Genomic DNA, 18,624 nt, shown 5'->3' with positions numbered 1-18,624 from the left:
CAGGAGCTGAAGGATCGGTGCAAAGGAAGAAGTGCTATCCTGCAGCACTAAAAAAGTAACAAATAAATGAAAAAAAATTAGGTTTTGGGGTGAAGGTCTGCTTTAATGGAATTTGTTGAGGCTGACTGAGGTATAATCCTGAAAAAAGACTTTACTAACTTCTAATTACCAGTTTTGCAGTGTTCTATATATACACCACTAGTAGAGGCTGAATTCACATATGTATGTGTAAAATGGATGAATAGTTCTGTAATCTAGTTTCAATTCTGTTTTGTGTTGCAGGTATCTGTAAGGCGTCAAACTATGCGTAAGTAAGCCTACAGTCTTTATTCATCATTTGACTCTTCTCTTCTTTAAATCTCAATGCAAATTTTTTTTTTTTTAATGTAGTTTTGGATGAATTGGAGACATATGTTAGACTTTTGTGTCAAGTTTTTATTCCTGTCTGTGTTTGCGTTGGGGAGAATCGCTCATCTGTGCTGGTGACCATTGTCACTTAGACATAAAAGCAGGGGAAATCAAAAATTTTAGAGTTGTAGCCAAAACATATGGAAACTGGATATCTTCCAATGAGGACGACTGCTAAAGAGAGAAATTCCCCTAACTTTGAGACATTTCCTCTAACCTCCGGTTGTGTCTCTGGGACAGGAAGTGAAGGGGTTCTCTATTAGATGTGCTCCTACACTGCACTGTCTTCCTTCTCTCCAAGTTATGTGTCCTTTCAGAATAAAAAAAAACCTTGGCTCTGTTATCCTGATTTGTATAGTTGTGGTGTAAAAACATGTAGGTATTGCCACATACACTCTGTGTCAAAATGTTTTACTACTTTTATCTGACATTTGAAGTACAACAATATATCAACTGTGGCACACATTGTCGTCTACCTGATTCATTGCACTACTTTTAGTATGTGGGATGTACTGGTTGTCCCCTTCGCTCCCATATTGCCGAACATGTACCCAAATTAAATTTGTCATATTTTTTTCTTCACAAATAGAGCTTTCTTTTGGTGATTTTTTATTACCACTTAATAAACAAAACAATAAACAAAAAAAGACCAACATTTTGGAGAGAAAAACATTTTTTACTTTCTGCTATAAAACCTATATAGTAAAAATGTTAAAAAAATCTAATTTCTTCATAAATTTAGGCTACATATATTTGGTAAAAAAAAAAAATCCCAATAAGCATACATTGATTGGTTTGCGTCTACTGGAATTACATTTTTTTTTTTACAGTAATAATCGCGTCGATCAGCGACTTTTATAGTGGGACTGCGATATTGCGTCGGACATTCTGACAATTTTGACACTTTTTGTGAGAACCAGTGACACTTGTACAGTTATCAGTGCTAAAAATATGTCACTGTACTAATGTCAAAGGCTGGGAAGAGGTTAAACATCTAGGGTGATTTTAATGGGGTTAAATGTGTGCCTAACCAGTGTTTTTGTGTACAGTGTGAGGTGCTTTCACTAAGGGATGTGATGAATTTTATTCCCTGCTTTGGAGGGAAAGAAAATCTATCACATCCCTACTGTCAGGATGGAGCTCCTCATTGTTTACATAAGCAGAGCTCTGTCCAGCCTTTCTCCTCGACGTTCAACAGGAGCTGGCAGACATCCATTGGCCAGCACCTGCTGATTGGCTTCTGCTATGACTAATCACAGCAGAAGCAGCGTGCCCCCTACCCAGAAGTGCAGAATCACGTAGTATGTGTGTGTTTATACACACACATACTTGATTTTGTACAGAACGGCCCCCTGTAGCAGTAAATCTGCTATAGGGTGGTCGGTAAGGGGTTAAGGCCTGACGGCTCAAACACGTTGGTATTTATTGCCTATTTTTCAGGAAGTAAAGTACACAGACACAAAAAAAAAACCTAATATGGGTTTTAACTCTACTCTGCCTAAAACTAAAAAAAAAAAAATTGGCTAGAACATACACTTTAACTTTTTTTTTTAATATCCTCTTTGGTAGCAATGACCTCTCAAGCGTAGCATTTTCATTTCGATACATTCTTTGTTGTAATGCTGTTTAGGCACTGCAGTGGGCACAGGTTCTGTTTCAGGAGAAACACAAATAACATGTCAGACAGGTGAGCTATCTCTTTAAATGAATTGTCAAATTTTGTTTAAAGACGCAATTCTCGTGTTACAGTAAATGTGTATTGTTTCTATAAAGATAAATCAGCGGCCGCTCTCTCCAGCACGCCTCCATCCACTGTCACCAACAGGTATTTCATTGAAATTTTTGCATGTGTTTGACCTTTTTTTTTTTTTTTTTTTTCTTTTAAAGCTGAACTCCAGGCAAGTGTGTGTATATATTCTATACATACTGTATATATTTATTTGAGCCATTTTTCACGGATTTGCATTTGTTAATTCAGTCCTAAAAATTAAACACAGAATGACACCGCCTAGTTAAAGCAGACCTTCAACAAATAGTGAATTTCTTCTCATTTGCTTCCTCCACCCACTTCCTGTTCCGCAATTGCATACTATTTATTTTATGTTCTTTTTTTAGTAAAGCAAGTACCTCTTTTCATGGTACTCTCCCCCATTTTTTATTTCCTCACCTAGGCGAGGATTACATCGCCCTTGGTGCCTTCAGCCACCTGGGATATATCACACATCCCAGGAGGCTTCAAGACCATCTCCCAACAGGCTGCCACTCTCGTACATGTGCAGTGGGGTCTCAGCAGGGGACCAGCTGTGAGAGACCAGAAAGTGACTAATAGCTTTCAAATCCAAGGTGGAGGTGCAGAAAATGCCAAGAATGGGGTGTAAGGAAAACATCGCTGGACTTTATGGGTTGGCACGTATCTGTTTCTTCAATTATCCAATTGAAGGCGTCTGTCATAAAATTGTTGTACAAACAGCACCTGCATTCAGTTATTCTGACACAATATATTAACCTGAGAGGGGGATTCGTCCATTCGCACGATTAGCCCGCAGGCTGAACTTAAGAAAGCTATATGTTTGAACAGCTTAAATACGTTCCTTGCCAACAAATGTGCATACAGCACATCAGATTGGTTCCCCGTCACCCTACCCTTCCTCACCCAGTATTAGTGCTGCTGTGTAGGGGGCTGCAAGAGGATAATACCGAGTGAAAATCAAGTAATAACACTAGTTGTATTTATAAAAAAAAAAAAAACCACTTATTGACTTGGTTATGAATACAGAGCTGTATTAATTTGTGCTTTATAATCTGCTTTATATTTTGCCTGGAGTTCAGCTTCAATCTATCACTTTTTCTTCTCTCCTGTTCTAAGTAGCTTTTTCTACATTCTGCTGTTACTGAAAGAAGCAAACTGAAAATATATGTGCTCTGCAGACGTTCAAAAGTTATAACACAAATATTGGATAAATTCAGTGATTCAAAAGTGTTGTTATATCAAAATTCTGCAACTAGAAATACTTTGAAAAGTAATTAGCTATACTAATGGACTTAAAGAAGCTTGTGGTAAAGTGCCAGTGAGAAAATTATTTTCTCTAAAGGATTGGAAGCCATTAGTTGGAACATCTCCCTATGCTCCTATTATTGGGAAAAATAACCAGATAATGATACTTGAAATTAGGAGGAATGTTTGTGTTTGCATGTTTTTTTTTGGTCTGTGAAAATGCAAGTAGCTAAGCATTCTATTGATGGGACTTTGGTACAGAAAGGTTAGTTTCCACTTCAGAGGATCCCAACTCAGTCAGATCAGTTACAGGGTGAATATGCATATAGGGCGTAAATTTAGTTGAAGCTGAAGTTTAATCTGCTTATATTTTGCCTTCCCTGGTTCCTCTTCTCTGCGTCATCAATATGCTAAATAAAGATTTAAATCCCGTTCTTAATACATATCTTCTTTTAGACTCAGTGATGTCATCATTGGGTCTCTGTGCTTCTCTGTTCCATTGCAGATCATGGCTGGGCAGAGTGCTGTACATAAATTCCCAAAAAACTTCAAAGCACTCTGCCTCAGTACTCTTCTCAGGAGCCTTCAGTCCTGATTCAAGCAGTGGGCAAATATCAAAATCCCTTGATGGCTGGATGTCAGTCCGGAGGAAAGTTCATTCCCAATCAGGCTGTATTTTCATGCAGATTGCCCTGGGTAACACCCACCTGAAATTAAATCCAATGAATGAGAGGGGCTGGACAGGGTCAGCCAGGCTGAGGAGGAAAGGAATGGGTGATGTTGGACACCCTCCTGCCAGGACATGAGGCATCTAACTAGTTTCAGCCTCTAATGCATGCTTTGTCTCTGTGTGCAGTGTAATCAGAGTAAGAATGCAGTTCATCTTTAAGGCTAGGTTCACACTGGAACCAGCTGTGGATCACACAGGAGCGCTGTGCGTCCCTGTTCCCAGTTTCAGGGCCGAATCTATGCCTGAATTCGGCCCTGAAGCGGAGCCAAAAAAGACGCACAGCGTTTCTGTGCAGTGCGCTCCGCAGCCGCAACGGAGATATGTGAGCCGGCTCCATAGGGAGCCAGTCACATTCTCCTGCTATAAAAATAAAAAAACTGCGCTAGGGATATATTTTTTATTCTCCTGCTATGCATAGGTGTGAACCGGGCCTAAAGGAAAATTTGTATTAGGCTTACAGGGAGGGTTGAGGGGCCCTTGAGGTTAGGGCAGTGATCTCTGGTGCATGAGATTGAATGCATGTAAAAGCAAAATGGCACACACATTACTAAAAAGAAACAAAATAAGAAAGAAATAAGATTTATGGCTAATTACCCATTTTTTCTATTTCTACCAGTGATTCAAACTTGGTGTGCCGCACTCAACCTGCTCATTCCTTATTTGGACCTTTGCAGGAAACTGTTTTTGAAGCTGATGATTTTCCAGGTAACGTTTACTTGCATGGACTTTCTGTAAATTGTATATCCACCTCAATACAGGGCACTTTCACCCCCTTCCTGCCCAGGCCATTTTTCAGCTTTCAGCGCTGTTACACTTATTGCGCATTCATTCAACACTGTAACCATGTGAAATTTTTATCATTTTCTTCAAATAGAGCTTTCATTTGGTGGTATTTAATCACTGGTGGGTTTTTTATTTTTTACAAAAAAAAAATAAAATTTTTTTGGGGAAAAAAAAAATTATTTGTTTCTCTCAGTAAATTTTGCAGATAAGTAATTTTTCTCTTTCACTAATGTGTGCTGATGAGGCTGCACTGATGGGCAGTGATTATAGGTGGCGCTGATGATGCACTAATATGCCACACTTATGGGCACTGATGGGTGGCAAGGATGGGCAGCACTGATGGACACTGAAAGTGAGCACTGACTGGCATTACTAATGGGCACTGATTGCTGGCACTGGTGGCGCTTTAGTGTAAACGAGGCACTGATGATCAATGCCCTGATTACATGTCTTGTTGACCTCTGCGAGGAGATGCCGCTGATCTGTTCTCCTCACCACACACTCTGTCAGTGTGAGGCCAGGAGTTACCAGGTCAGTTACCGGCACTTCCTGTATTTACATGTGACCGGCTGTGATTGGACACAGCCGATCACATGGTTAAAGAGCCGCGCTGCGTGGGAGCCACTGTTCGGGTGCGCCATCATATGATGTCCACCCAGAACGAGAGCCGCACTGTCCCTCTGTCATTTGACAGTGGGCGAGCAGCAACTGGATACTCGGTATAGGAAAGCATTTTAAGGTGGACCTTCAGTCGTTTTTTCAACTTTCCATCTATTAAATCTTCTGCCCTTGTTTTTACCTTTGGATAGTAAAACATTTTTTTTTCTGCCAGTAAATAACTTATACAGCCCACTTTCTGTTTCTTGTCTGGTCATTAGCCTAGGCTGCACAGCTCTCTTTCTAACTCTCGTGAGAGTTTGCCAGGAAAGGAGGAGGGATGAGTCAGAGGGGCAATGAGCGCTGCAGGGCTGCATAGCTGGAGGTGTGTCTGTGTATATCAAGGAAGTGGAACAGACAGCAGCTTCAGCTGCCCACAGGTAAAATGGATGCAGCCAGACTTGGTGGAGGGAGATTTCTGCAGCATATTTGGCAGGTATAAAATCACTATATATATATATATATATATATATATATATATATATATATATATATATATATATATATATATATATATATAATCAAAGTGGTTGGAGGGAAGCTTCAGCATGGAAAGATGTTTGTTTTTATTACAAACTATATGAGCAGACTGCAGTTCCTCTTAGCTTTTATATGTATACTTTAGTTTGGTCATTTATCACTATGAATTGGAAGATGTTTGCATAGTTCAAAGTTATATCCTAAACTCTTTTCTTTCTGCCCTGTCAGGTTGCAGGACATGCACTCTCACCTCTAGCCCATCTCCATTCTCTTCCTCTTCCCCTGAAAATGTTGAAGACTCTGGTTTGGATTCCCCTTTCCATCCATTTTCTGGGCCTTCTCCGGACTCTAGGCCGTGGACACCGCGAGATGACTCTTCCACCACTGACTCTTGTTTAGTGACTTCCTTTGCTGAGCTGCAAGTAGATTTAACATCAGCAAATTCCACGGAACTGCGTCCAAGTGAAAAACGAGACAACTGGGAACAAAATGTGACAGCACCCAGCCCTACAGTGTTTAGCTGCACAAAGATTGGAGTGACAGAGCTGTTTTCTACCAATCAAGGTGTGTGATTAAAAGTATGCTGACTTTTCTTTCTGGGAATGTCAGTTTGCCAGTTTTCTGGCTCTGTTACTGCATTGAGGCATGACACTAGTATCTTTTCACCCTGTAGAAAGTTTCGGCTGTGCTGCTGCTGCTGTTAATTTTTTCAGATTCAGTGGTGCATTTAAGCCACTTCATGTGATCTCAATGCTGTGTGGACCCATCCCTTGGGGGGGGGGGGGGGTGAGTCATCACGGTGCCTTGCACCCAAGGTACAGTGCTGAGGTCATTATATCAGTGCAGCACTCTTAAAGTGGATGTAAACCCAATGTCATCCTTTCTAAACTACTGCCATAGGGGTTATCTATAAGGATATACATGCCTCCTGCATGTATCTTTACCTGTCAAATGTCTCCTCTCTGTCTGCTATGAGACCCCAAAAACTGCAGATTCTGTGGGTGGGTCTGTTGCCTGGAGCTCGGTGGGTGGAGTCGTGATGTCAGTAGACTCCCCGCCCACCTCTACAATCCCCTTGTCAATATGCATTTTGTCCTGTGTATTTCTTACACTGAACTTCTGCTATGGTCTCTAACATCCAGTGAAAAGACAGGAAAGTAACCACATGACTTCAGCATGCCAAATCATGCTGAGGTGTGGAACAGCCAATCCTTGCATCGCTGCTGAAGAGGAGTGGGGGTGGGAATTTAAAAAATAATGCATGTCTTATGCTAGCGCACGAGATATGTAAATCACCTGTCACTCACAGCAAGGGGTAGGATTTGACAAAGTTTTTCTCTGTTTGTCAAGTTTTATCTCGCTGAACAATTAAAGAGGATTGCTCAGAGCTGGATTAACTCTTTGTGGCAAGACTGGGCTCAAATGATAGGAAATCCTATACTCTACTTTATGTCATCTAAAAAAAAAAAAAAAAAAAGATTTACTTAGCACATGGACAAAGATGAACACACAGGGATTTTTTCAGAATAACAAAACGTAGGGCTCTGCAACAAAGTTTGTTAAAATCCTTGAAATATACATTGAACTCCCAGAGGGGAATGTTTTTTTTTTTTCTCAACAAAGGTGGAGTTACTCTTTAATGTATTTTACACTCATAATTAAGAAGATTGGACTGAGAGAGCAGCTTTGTGATACAACCTCCTTTTAATATTTCCCCTACTAAATGTAAAATCTACCACTGTATTGCATCAATACAAAAAAGATTTGTTTTAATTTTAAGTCACACATTTTGTAAAAAAAAAAAAAAAAAAAAAAAAAAAGCGTAAACTGGAGTTATGCAAAATTGTAAGTAACTTAAGCTGCAAACCTTTACTATGTCATCTGTTTAGGCTTTTAAATCTTTTACATTTTAACATTTTACTTATTCCTTTTTAGTATGGTTTTTAAGCCCTATAACAAAAATGTAATGTACAGCAGCTTACTACTACTTCCATGAGGTGGCTGAATTTTTCTTTTATCAAGTTTTTTTCCCTTTAATTTTACTTCATAATCTTTCAAATTAACACCTGTCTTCTCCCTGGTTGGCTATGCTCACTCCTCTATGGAGAGAGACATGGTTATTACACGGGCTGGATTTCAAACATGTCTTTGTTCATCTCCTTTACATGGTGATAGAGAAATGCGGAGTTTAGAGAAGGAGGAGAAGATTGCTTTGTTTTCTGCTTAACTCACAGGAAGTGACAGGGACACACAATTTCTGGAAAGATCAACAAATTTTTTTGTACTAGCGAGGGGGGAAGATGCAGAATCACTCCGATGCTGCATCCACCTAGGTCCGTGATTCTTAAAAAAAAAAAAATTCCCATACTTCTCTTTTAAAGGATGGACAAGACCTGCTTTATGAATATCAGGGGTCTAAACAAGAGTGATACAGAGTCCCTGATCTTCTCTGGCACCTAGAGCTACACTAACAATCACCAGTTTGCTATTGAACAAATCAGGTCAATTATGCCAACGTGCTGACTTCCTTAACTATCTTCCTGCTTGTCATCCTATACATAAATGCAGGAGATGAAAGCCATATAGTCCAGCAGAAAAAGACAAGACTGGCATCAGAAGTCAAATGCTGGGGTCATTTTCTAATTTTTAGATGTAATTGGGTGACTATAAAAGAATAGACTTTTGAACTAAATATTCAATATAATGGATGTAGAACTATATTAATTGGTGCTTTGTGTATTTGCCTGAAGTTCAGGTTTTTCTTTCTTTTTCTTTCTTGTCCATTGATGAACACAGGAAGTTTTATTTAATCTGGTTGCACTCCACCTTACAGGGGGATTGGACACTAGCAAATACAAAACTGTTGGCCAACCTAGGATAACCCCTATCTATTCCTGCTGCCCACCTACTTGAGGTCTTGCCTCTTACCCTGAACCTATATGTTGCCTTACTGTCACAGTCGCAACTTTTCGGATTGTAATGGATGTGGAAAAGATTCTGCTGTACTTGGTGCCCCCAGCTTACATTCTATTAACAGTTCCCGGGCTGTGAGCAGACGGTTTTGATGTCTGCAACCTAAAATTATCTTATACTCTGCTTTAAGGCTCCACACACACTGGGCTTTAAAAAAAAGTCTGTTCTCTTGGGAGTAAAAAACTCTCATGTGACTGACTTCGAACACCCTGTTGGGTATTTCTGCTAAGAAGCTGCTTTGCCAAGTCCCGGAACACTAGACCAATGGATCTGGCTATAGTAACCCCCAAGAACCAGACAACCAGTCTTGGAGTACACCAGAAATAGAACCATTTTATTTTGAAATCTCACACAAATGTATACATCAGGATGACATCCCTCCCTACTGATCATATTACCCCAACAAAACTTGATTTGATTGTAGCCGTAGGAAGAAGGGGACATACCCCGAAAGCTTGTCCTGAAAAATTGTATGTTAGTGCAAATAAAAAAAGTATCACGGAGAGTACTCAATTTTCTCTCCACCCCAACAAAACAACTGTAAACATAATTAACTAGTCATTTAAACCAGCCTAGGTGTCTAGACTCTTCAGCCCCTACCAGAGTGAATACAAAGGACACAGCATTACAAGTATAAACATAGCCCACACGGTTTGCTAGCAGTCAGACAATAGCTGAGTTAATTAGCAGACAACCCCAGACAGGTGGCTGGAGTTGATGACAGCATCTGCTAGGAGTCCCAACAGTGTGAAGCAGTCACTATTCCTAATATGGCATATAGGCCCTATACAGGGTTCCCAGAGTCTGTGTGTCCTGGGGAGACATGGACTTGAATCCATAGTAACATTACTTCAAAGGTCCCCAGGCATACACCTCACAAAGAGTAGTGTTCCCTTAAAATCCAGGGCCCATAATCAGTAGGCAAGAGGCTAGCATTCAGTCTCCTCCAAAAGCCTCTGTCCTGGGTGAGTCTATCAAAGCTCATATAGAGCATTTTTTGTACAAAGTCTAGACGAGTTTAGAAGAGTTTTACATTTTTTTTTCTGCCAGTGAGCTCCAATTTAGAAACTCGAACCAGAAGGTTCTTTTTCCTGCTTCTAAACTTTGAACCCAAAATATGCCTGTAAACGTCCTAATGCGCATGGACACATAGGGTATCATTGAGCTGCTTCCAGGGTTGGATTAGGAACATCATGGGCCTGGTGCTGAGGATTATGATGGGGCTTTTTATTAAAAAAATAAATGAATAATTAAAAATGCAAACAATTTTTTGTTATAACAAATTAAATTAAATGGAGAGAGGGAGGATGAGAGAGGGGTAAGGGAGGGAGGATGAGAGGGAGAGGGGGGATTAGAGAGCGAGGATGCGAATAAGCATGCGTGGAAGTGACAGCAACACAACCTCGTCCAAGGCAAGTGACCGAAGGCACAGAACCCGGAAGGAAGACAGGGTGAAGATGAAACAAAAGTCTGCCCATTCTAGAGCTGGTAACGTGGATATTCAAAATCATTTTAAAGAACTGTTTTTGTGTGTAAGAGGCATAGGGGAGGAGCATGGATGGTATGAAAGTGGGAAGTATGTGCAGGTGAGGGAGAGGAATGTGGAGGGTATAACAGTGGGCACTATGTACAGGAGAGGAGTGTGGAGGGTATGATGGGGGCAGTATGTACAGGAGAGGAGTGTGGAAGGTATTATGAGGGTGGTATGTACAGGAGAGGAGTGTGGAGAGAAAGATAGTTGGCAGAAAGGACAGGAGAGGAGTGTGGAGGGTATGACAGTTGGCAGAATGGAGAGGAGTTTGGAGGGTATCACAGTGGGAAGTATGTACAGAAGAGGAATGTGGAGGGTATGACAGTGAGCCTGTATGCACAGGAGAGGAGTGTGGATGGTATGACAGTGGGCAGTATGTACAGGAGAGGAGTGCGAAGGGTATGGCCGTGGGCAGTATGTACAGGAGAGGAGTGGGAAGGGTATGACCGTGGGCAGTATGTACAGGAGAGGAGTGTGGATGGTATGACAGTGGGCAGTATGTACAGGAGAGGAGTGCGAAGGGTATGGCCGTGGGCAGTATGTACAGGAGAGGAGTGCGAAGGGTATGGCCGTGGGCAGTATGTACAGGAGAGGAGTGGGAAGGGTATGACCGTGGGCAGTATGTACAGGAGAGGAGTGTGGAGGGTATGACAGTGAGCACTATGTATAGGAGAGGAGTGTGAAGGGTATGACAGTGGGCACTATGTACAGGTGAGGAGGATGTAGGAATCTGGGAAGGAAAAATGTAAAGATTTGTGGAAGGATGTTTAGGAACTGCGTAGTGGTTAAGCGGGCCATACATGAATTGAAATTAAGCCAATTAAGCAGAGACCAGCCATAGTAGATCTGTGTATGGGCTAGCTGGTTGTACACAAGTCAATCTATTAATCGACTTGAATACAACCAGCCTGTCAGGTTTTTCCCAAAACAGTCATTGCTGCCAGCTATAGTTAGCAACACTGATCATTGTATTCTGTGGGTTGGGAAGGCTCCCCACTGGCAGAATACAATAACACTGTGGGATTGATTCCCCCATCTACAGGTGAGAAGGTGTGTGGGGACAGGCTGAGGAGAGAGGTCTGTCAGCAGGGGGGTGTGAGGTGGTCATTGAGGGATATCAATCAGCGGGTGGGGGGAGTAACTGGGAGTGAAATCTTTTGGAGTAGGGTCTGTCATCTGCAGGTTGGGAAATGGTCACCTGTGATATAAGTTGAAGGGAGGTGGCTAACATGGGAAGTGGCTGGCGAGTGACCTGGTTGGTGGTGAGTGTGAAATAGATGATGTGTTTCAAGTTTCTTTCACATTTGCAGTAATGCTTACTGCCCTCTGAAAAGTGATCTGTGGTGTATTGCTTTTCAATGAGTGGTATAGAAGCAGCTGACAGGCGTTCATGAGGTGCTACTGCCGCCTCCTTCTTTTGTCTTTTTTGTTTTTTTACATTGCTGAATGGCAGTTTTACATTGTTGGACTATGCTGCTACTGCGAACGAGTTTGACAGGCGGTGCTGCCTTTCCAACTCTGCAGGCTCCAAGCTATCCATTGAGCTCAGTGCCTCTGACAAGAATTCTTGTAAGGAGAGTCACTGTGAGCTCATCCTCTCAGTCTGCTGCAAACAGAGTGTGCCAGCTTGTATTTAAACTGGCCGCTCCGTATGTAGCTTCTGACAGGCTGCGCAAGGAGCACCATATCTCCAGGACCATAGGTGATAGGCGCATTCAACTTTTACCAGTAGTGGGGTAAACCTTCAGCTACCTACTCCCTAAATTTGGGCTCTATGTGACCCCTGGTCGCCGAGCCACGACCCTTGAAGTCAATCATATTTCTTTATCGTACATCATGGGACACAGAGCCTTAAGTAATTACTTAATGGGTTATGGGCCACCTTCAGGTGTTGACACTGTATTCCCAATACAGGAAGTTCACTCCCTATATAACCCCTCCTCCTACCAGGAGCACATCAGTTTTTTCGCCAGTGTCTAAGGTGTTGGTCACGAGTGAAGATGTGCTCTGAGGAGCTCCAGGAGGAATCCATGCTGAATTTAAAAAGCCTCCACAGCCGGATCCATCCACACCACTGTGGCCACTGGATGGTACCCGGGCCTTGCATAGAAAAACGAGGTTTTGCCTGTAACGCTTCTCTTTGAGAACTGGACCCTAGGAACCAAGACTCTTTTTGGTCTTGTGGACCTGTATAGCACCCCTCAGGACAAAAGGAGTGGAACCCCTATTAAAAGGGACCCAGTCTTTGAAGGTTTAACTACGCTGCCCGCCGTGATGGGTGACGTTTGGATCTGTCTGTTTCAGCAGTATCCGGCAGCGAGGATAAGGTAAGGGAAGAAGCTTAGGAACTGCAAAGTCCACCTATGCCTTTTTTTTTTCTTTATATGAAGATATTGTAATGCCTTTAATCTCCTCTAGAGGGAGTAAACCTTGTGTATCCCAGCAGCTCTGTGTCCAGCTACAAACAGCAATGTGTGTCCCAGTAGCAGGTGGGGATTTGTAATTGAACAAATGTTCCCCCCCCCCCCCCCCCCCCCAATTGGGGAAAATAAGGGACCAGGGGTACAGCATTTTTTTGTGTCAAGCTGCACTACATCCACATATCTAAATATTATTTCTTAAATGACTGCAGTAAACAAATTTATAGTATATATCACAACTGCTAGATATAAGTCGTCGTCCCCCAATGCGGGGTGGTTTATTAAAGTAGGGGTTAAGCAGCAACCAGTGAGTTGATGTGATTTAAAACTTTTCTGTTTTTACCTGCCTTAACAAATAGAAGCCTTTTCATAGCGGCTGCAGCCTTCCTCCTTCGATCTGCATTCAGACCGAATGCCGTGTTGTCCGCGCACGCACTACGGTCATTAAAGGAGGCGGGGTCACTGAAGGGGCGTGGTAAAAGCAGGCGGCGCCGTGTGCAGGATTCAGCGTCCTCATGGAACACACGGCGCGCGCACTGGGCAATAATCAGGCTCACACCTGAAACCTCTTCCTAAAGCTGGCGCTCTTAGGACAAACAGTCTCCATCAGAGCAGCTGAATAGCAGAGGCTGTCACACAGGACACAGGAGCGCTGGGTCACATAAGCGGTGTATCAGGCATTTTACAGTGCAGGAAAATACAATTGCTATTCAGCATCAAAGGCTGATCTGCATGGTAGCAGTTACTACTATTACTCAGCAATAGTATATTGTCTTAAAAAGTGCCTCTGCTTTTGTGCTTAGCATTTTTGACTGCCAGATCTACCACAAAAGGTACCAAAAATTACAGCCTCAAGCGCTGGGAACTCCAGCATGCCTCCACACTGTCATCCTCTCCGGAGATACCAGACATGGCAAGCCAGGGTGAGTCATTGGAACCTATTGATGGGGCAACTGCCTCTCACACTTCAGCCACTGTATTTGTGACTAAAGATGCACTTTCTTCTGTCCTGCAAGGCTTAGAAGGAAGATTAGCGGCTTTAATCGCATCTTCCCAAGTGGATAGAAAGTGTGCTAGATCCCCTTCCCCCTCCTCAAACCCTTTACCAAGGGAACAGTGGGCACAGGATGAGGTATTACCTTCAAGCGATCAAGTCGAAAGAAAAGCTGATTATTCCTCTGCAGAGGAACTAGATGAACCTTTTACAACCTCGCAATCTGAGAAATTGATGGTACAAAATCTTACGGAGATGGTTCGTTCTACTTTCATGTTGCCCCTAACAGAGTCATTTGAAAGTTCGGTCTCCTCCTTGGGTTATTTAAAACCCTTACAACCTTTTCATGCGTTTCCGGTCCATGCATTACTAGAGAAGCTTATTTACGCTGAATGGGATCACCCGGATAAGCATTTTCCCCCTCCAAAGAGATTTTCAGTTCTCTATCCCATGGAGGAGAAATTCACAAAGAAATGGAAAGTACCAGCAGTTGACGCTGTGATTTCCAGCATCAATAACAATTTAACTTGTCCAGTAGACAATGCACAAATGCTTAAAGATCCAACAGATAAAAAGTTGGAATTTCTGTTAAAATCCTCTTTTTCCTTGGCAGGAGCCGTTTCTCAGCCTGCAGTCGCTGCAACTGAGCATCTGTAGTCCCTAAAGGACCAGTTCAAAGGAATCCTTAAGGAGGTCCCTGCACAACAGGCCCGTGAGTTGGCCGAACTACGAAAGGCGCTATGTTTTGCCATAGACGCCATGAAAAACTCTATTCACCAGGTGTCCCACCTTGCGCTTGTGCTAATACTCATGCGTAGGACCCTGTGGTTAAAAGATTGGTATACTGAAACAGCTTGTAAAAAGCTTTGACTAGTTTCCCCTTTTCATGGGGAGCGACTATTTGGGGATGACTTGGATAAGTATATCCAAACGATTTCTAGTGGGAAGAGTACTCTTTTGCCAGTCAAAAGAAAGTATAAACGTCCTTCATTTAAACTGACTTTTTTCTCCTGCGCCTAGGGCATCCGCCTCTAGGCAGTGGTGACTGCTTCCACCGTCAGACTCTAGATGAAAGCCTCAGGGTCAGGCCCAGGCACAGAAAACATTTCAGCCACTATATACATGATGGAAAATGCTTTTTTCCTCCACCCTGCAGGGCCTAGAAGGAAAATTAGCGACTTTAATCGCATCCTCTATCCAAAAGAATAGGAAGCATGTTAGATCCCCCTCCCCCACCTTAGACCCCTTATCAAGGGAACAGTGGGTAGAGGATGAGGGGTTAACCTCAGGTGATCAGGAAAAAAGGCAAACCGATTACTCCTCTGCGGAGAAAACAATTGGAGTTGAACCTTTTTCAGCCTCGCAATCTGAGAGATTGCTGGTACAAATCCCTTACAGAGATGGTTCGTGCCTCTTTCAAGCTGCCTCTAGCAGAGTCAGCTGACAGTTCTGTTTCTTCTGTTCCTTAAAAACCTTCACAGCCTTTTTTTATGCGTTTCCTGTACATGTACAGATTCACGTAGAAATTCAACAGATCCATTCTAAATCAGTTCCTGAAGATCCGCTCCTTTCTATGGAGTCGATCAGGTCAGTAGTTTCTATCCAACAAGGAAGAGAACTTCTGGCATCTATCGGCATCTGGGATGCATATCTACATGTCCCTATATTTCTCGCTCACCAAAGGTTTTTGTGGTTCAAAGTAGAACAGAAGCATAAACAGTCTTGGCTTACCTAGATGATGTATTGCTAATAGACCAATCGGTGTTTGGAGCAAGGTGCACGCATTACAACCAGTTACCTGGAAAATTCTGGGTTGCATTCTCAACCCAGAGAAGTCTCCCTTAAAACCGCTAAAAAAGCTGGAGTATTTGGGTCTGATCATAGATACAGCCCAGAAGAAGGGTGTTCTTGCACCAAGCAAAAGACAACTCCATGAGAGAGTTGATGTGGAGGGTCAGGTCAAAAGGAGATCCCTCCATTCGCCTTTGCATAAGGTTGTTAGGAAAGATGGTGGCTTCATTCAAAGCAGTCCCCTATGCCCAGTTCCATTCGAGACTGTTGCAAAACAGTATTCTATCTGCTTGGAACAAAACGATCCAAGCTTTGGACTTGCCAATGCGGCTGTCCCCAAGGGTGTCCCAAAGCCTCAATTGATGGTTACTAAAGAATCTTGCTAAGAAGAAAATTCTTCAGACCAGTTATCTGGAAAGTGGTAACGACAGATGCCAGACTTTCAGGCTGGGGAGCAGTACTAGAAAGACAACTGTATAAGGACAGTGTTCAAGAACCGATAGAACCTTGCCCATCAACATCCTAGAGATTCGGGCAGTGCGTCTGGCTCAAAGTCTGGACTTCCAGGTTAAGGGATTGTCCTGTCAGGATCCAATTCGACAATGCCACAGCTGTGGCCTAGATCAATCACCAAGGGGGCACCAAGAGTCTCTCAGCGCAGAGAGAGGTGAACCATATTCTAACTTGGGTAGAAAGAAATATTCTGTGCCTATCGGCAGTCTTCATTCCGGGAATAGAGAATTGGCAGGCGGACTACTTGTGCCACCAGCAGATTATTCCCAGGGGAATGGCCTCTTCACCCTGACAAATTTTCTGGCTGTTTGTCAAAGATGGGGGACTCCGGACGTAGATCTTCTAGTGTCCAGTTCAACATAAAGTTAGTCAACTTTGTGTCCAGAACAAAGGATCCATTCGCATGCAGAACAGATGCATTGGTGATACCGTGTGATCAGTTCTCACTGATCTATGCATTTGCCCCTATTCAGTTGCTGCCTCGTCGTCTTTGCAGGATCAAGCTGGAAAAAAAAAGGTAATTCTGGCAGCACCAGCATGACCCAGAAGGTCATGGTATGCAGAAATCGTAAAGATGGCAGTGGAGGATCCATGGTTCCTTCCACTAAGACCAGACCTGCTCTCACAGGGGCTGATATTCCATCCTACTTTACGAATGCTACATTTATCTGCCTGGCTATTGAAACCCACATTCTGGGGAAACGTAGGCTTTCCGGGTCAGTTACTTTGATTAATACAAGGAAACCAAATTCCAGAACTATACATTATAGAGTCTGGAAGCTTTATGTTTCCTGATGTGAATCCAAGGGTTAGCACCCTCGGAGATATATCATAGGCAGAATTCTTGCCTTTCTTCAATTAGGCGTAGAGATGAAGTTGGCCCTGAGTATGATTAAGGGCCAAGTCTCAGCCTTATCGTCTTTATTTCAAAGACTGCTTGCTACGCATTCTTAGTCCAGGGTTTTATGCAAGGGGTGATGTGGATTAATCCGCCAGTTAAATCACCTTTAAGCCCTTGGAACTTGAACTTAGTTTTGTCAGTGTTACGAAAACATCCATTTGAACCGATGCAGCATATTCCCTTAGTCCTTCTGACAAGGAAGCTGGTATTTTTGGTTGTTATATCCTCAGCAAGGGGGGTTTTGGAATTGGCTGCTCTTTCTTGTAAAGAGCCATATTTGATTATTCATGAGGACAGAGTGTTGTTACGCCCTCGTACAGGCTTTTCCCAAAAGTGGATTCAGGTTTTCACCTGAACCAAGATATTGTCCTGCCAGCGTTTTTTCCAAAACCATGTTCCAGGGAAAAAAGGTCACTACATTGTCTTGATGTGGTGAGAGCAGTGAAAATCTATTTAAAGACAACTGCTCAGATTCTTAAGACTGATGTCTTATTTAGTCTGCCAGAGGGTCCTAAGAAAGGACAGGCAGCGCCGAAATCCACTGTTGCTAAGTGGATTCGGCAAGCTATAATTAAAAACTTATGATTTAAGGGGTAAGGTTCAAATTAGGACGCACTCTACCAGGGCGGTTAGTGCTTCTTGGGCAGTGCATCACCAGGCCTCCATGGCTCAGATCTGTATAGCCGCAACTTGGTCTTCAGTGCATACATTCACAAAAATTTTATCAGGTGGATGTAAGGAGGTATGAGGATATCGCCTTTGGGCGCAGTATGCTGCAGGCAGCAGTAGAAGTCCTCAAGTCTGGGGGTGCCCTACGGGTTGTCTCTCTCTCCCCTCAAGTAGCATTGCTATGGGACGTCCCATTAAGTAATTACTTAAGGCTCTGTGTCCCATGATGTACGATTAAGAAAATAGGATTTTTATTACAGCTTACCTGTAAAATCCTTTTCTTGGAGTACATCATGGGACACAGGTCCTTCCCCTCTTTTGGGATTTAAGTATATTGCTTTGCTACAAAAACTGATGTGCTCCTGGAAGGAGGAGGGGTTATATAGGGAGTGAACTTCCTTGATTGGGTATACCAGTGTCAACACCTGAAGGTGGCTCATACCCCATTAATTAATTACTTAAGGCTCTGTGTCCCATGATATACTCCAAGAAAAGGATTTTACAGGTATGCTGTAATAAAAATCCTATTTTTTTTTAATCGGCCATTCGCCTACCGCCGTATTGTAAAATGACAGCGGCAGGAACCCTTCCTCCCTCTGGGCAGACGTCATATGATTTTTTTGTCTTCCTGGCATTGTGGAGAGCATGCGCGCCGCATCACTGGGGACCCGGTGCACGTGCCCAGCGGCCGCAATAACCGTTGGGCACCCGTGATTGCTCATCACAGAGCAAGGACGTGGATCTGTGTGCGTAAACACACAGATCCACGTCCTGTCAGG

General features: G+C 42.9%; 1 protein-coding gene across 18 annotated transcripts in view; it reads left to right on the top strand.

The window, feature by feature from the left end:
- Window positions 1-18,624, top strand: part of FCHO1 (FCH and mu domain containing endocytic adaptor 1) — a 253,496-nt gene that overhangs the window by 196,220 nt on the left and 38,652 nt on the right. For all 18 annotated transcript variants that reach the window (XM_073593488.1, XM_073593480.1, XM_073593471.1 and 15 more), the window contains 5 exons: window positions 283-307; window positions 2,039-2,095; window positions 2,182-2,233; window positions 4,750-4,838; window positions 6,282-6,617. In XM_073593488.1, the coding sequence (XP_073449589.1) occupies window positions 283-307; window positions 2,039-2,095; window positions 2,182-2,233; window positions 4,750-4,838; window positions 6,282-6,617 (559 nt within the window). The remainder of the gene's footprint in view (window positions 1-282; window positions 308-2,038; window positions 2,096-2,181; window positions 2,234-4,749; window positions 4,839-6,281; window positions 6,618-18,624) is intronic.

This window comes from Aquarana catesbeiana, linkage group LG01 (genome assembly GCF_042186555.1).
Source record: "Aquarana catesbeiana isolate 2022-GZ linkage group LG01, ASM4218655v1, whole genome shotgun sequence".
In the NCBI taxonomy this organism is placed as follows: Eukaryota; Metazoa; Chordata; class Amphibia; order Anura; family Ranidae; genus Aquarana; species Aquarana catesbeiana.
Note: the sequence above shows the minus strand (reverse complement) of the source record. Positions and strands in the feature narration are given on the sequence as shown.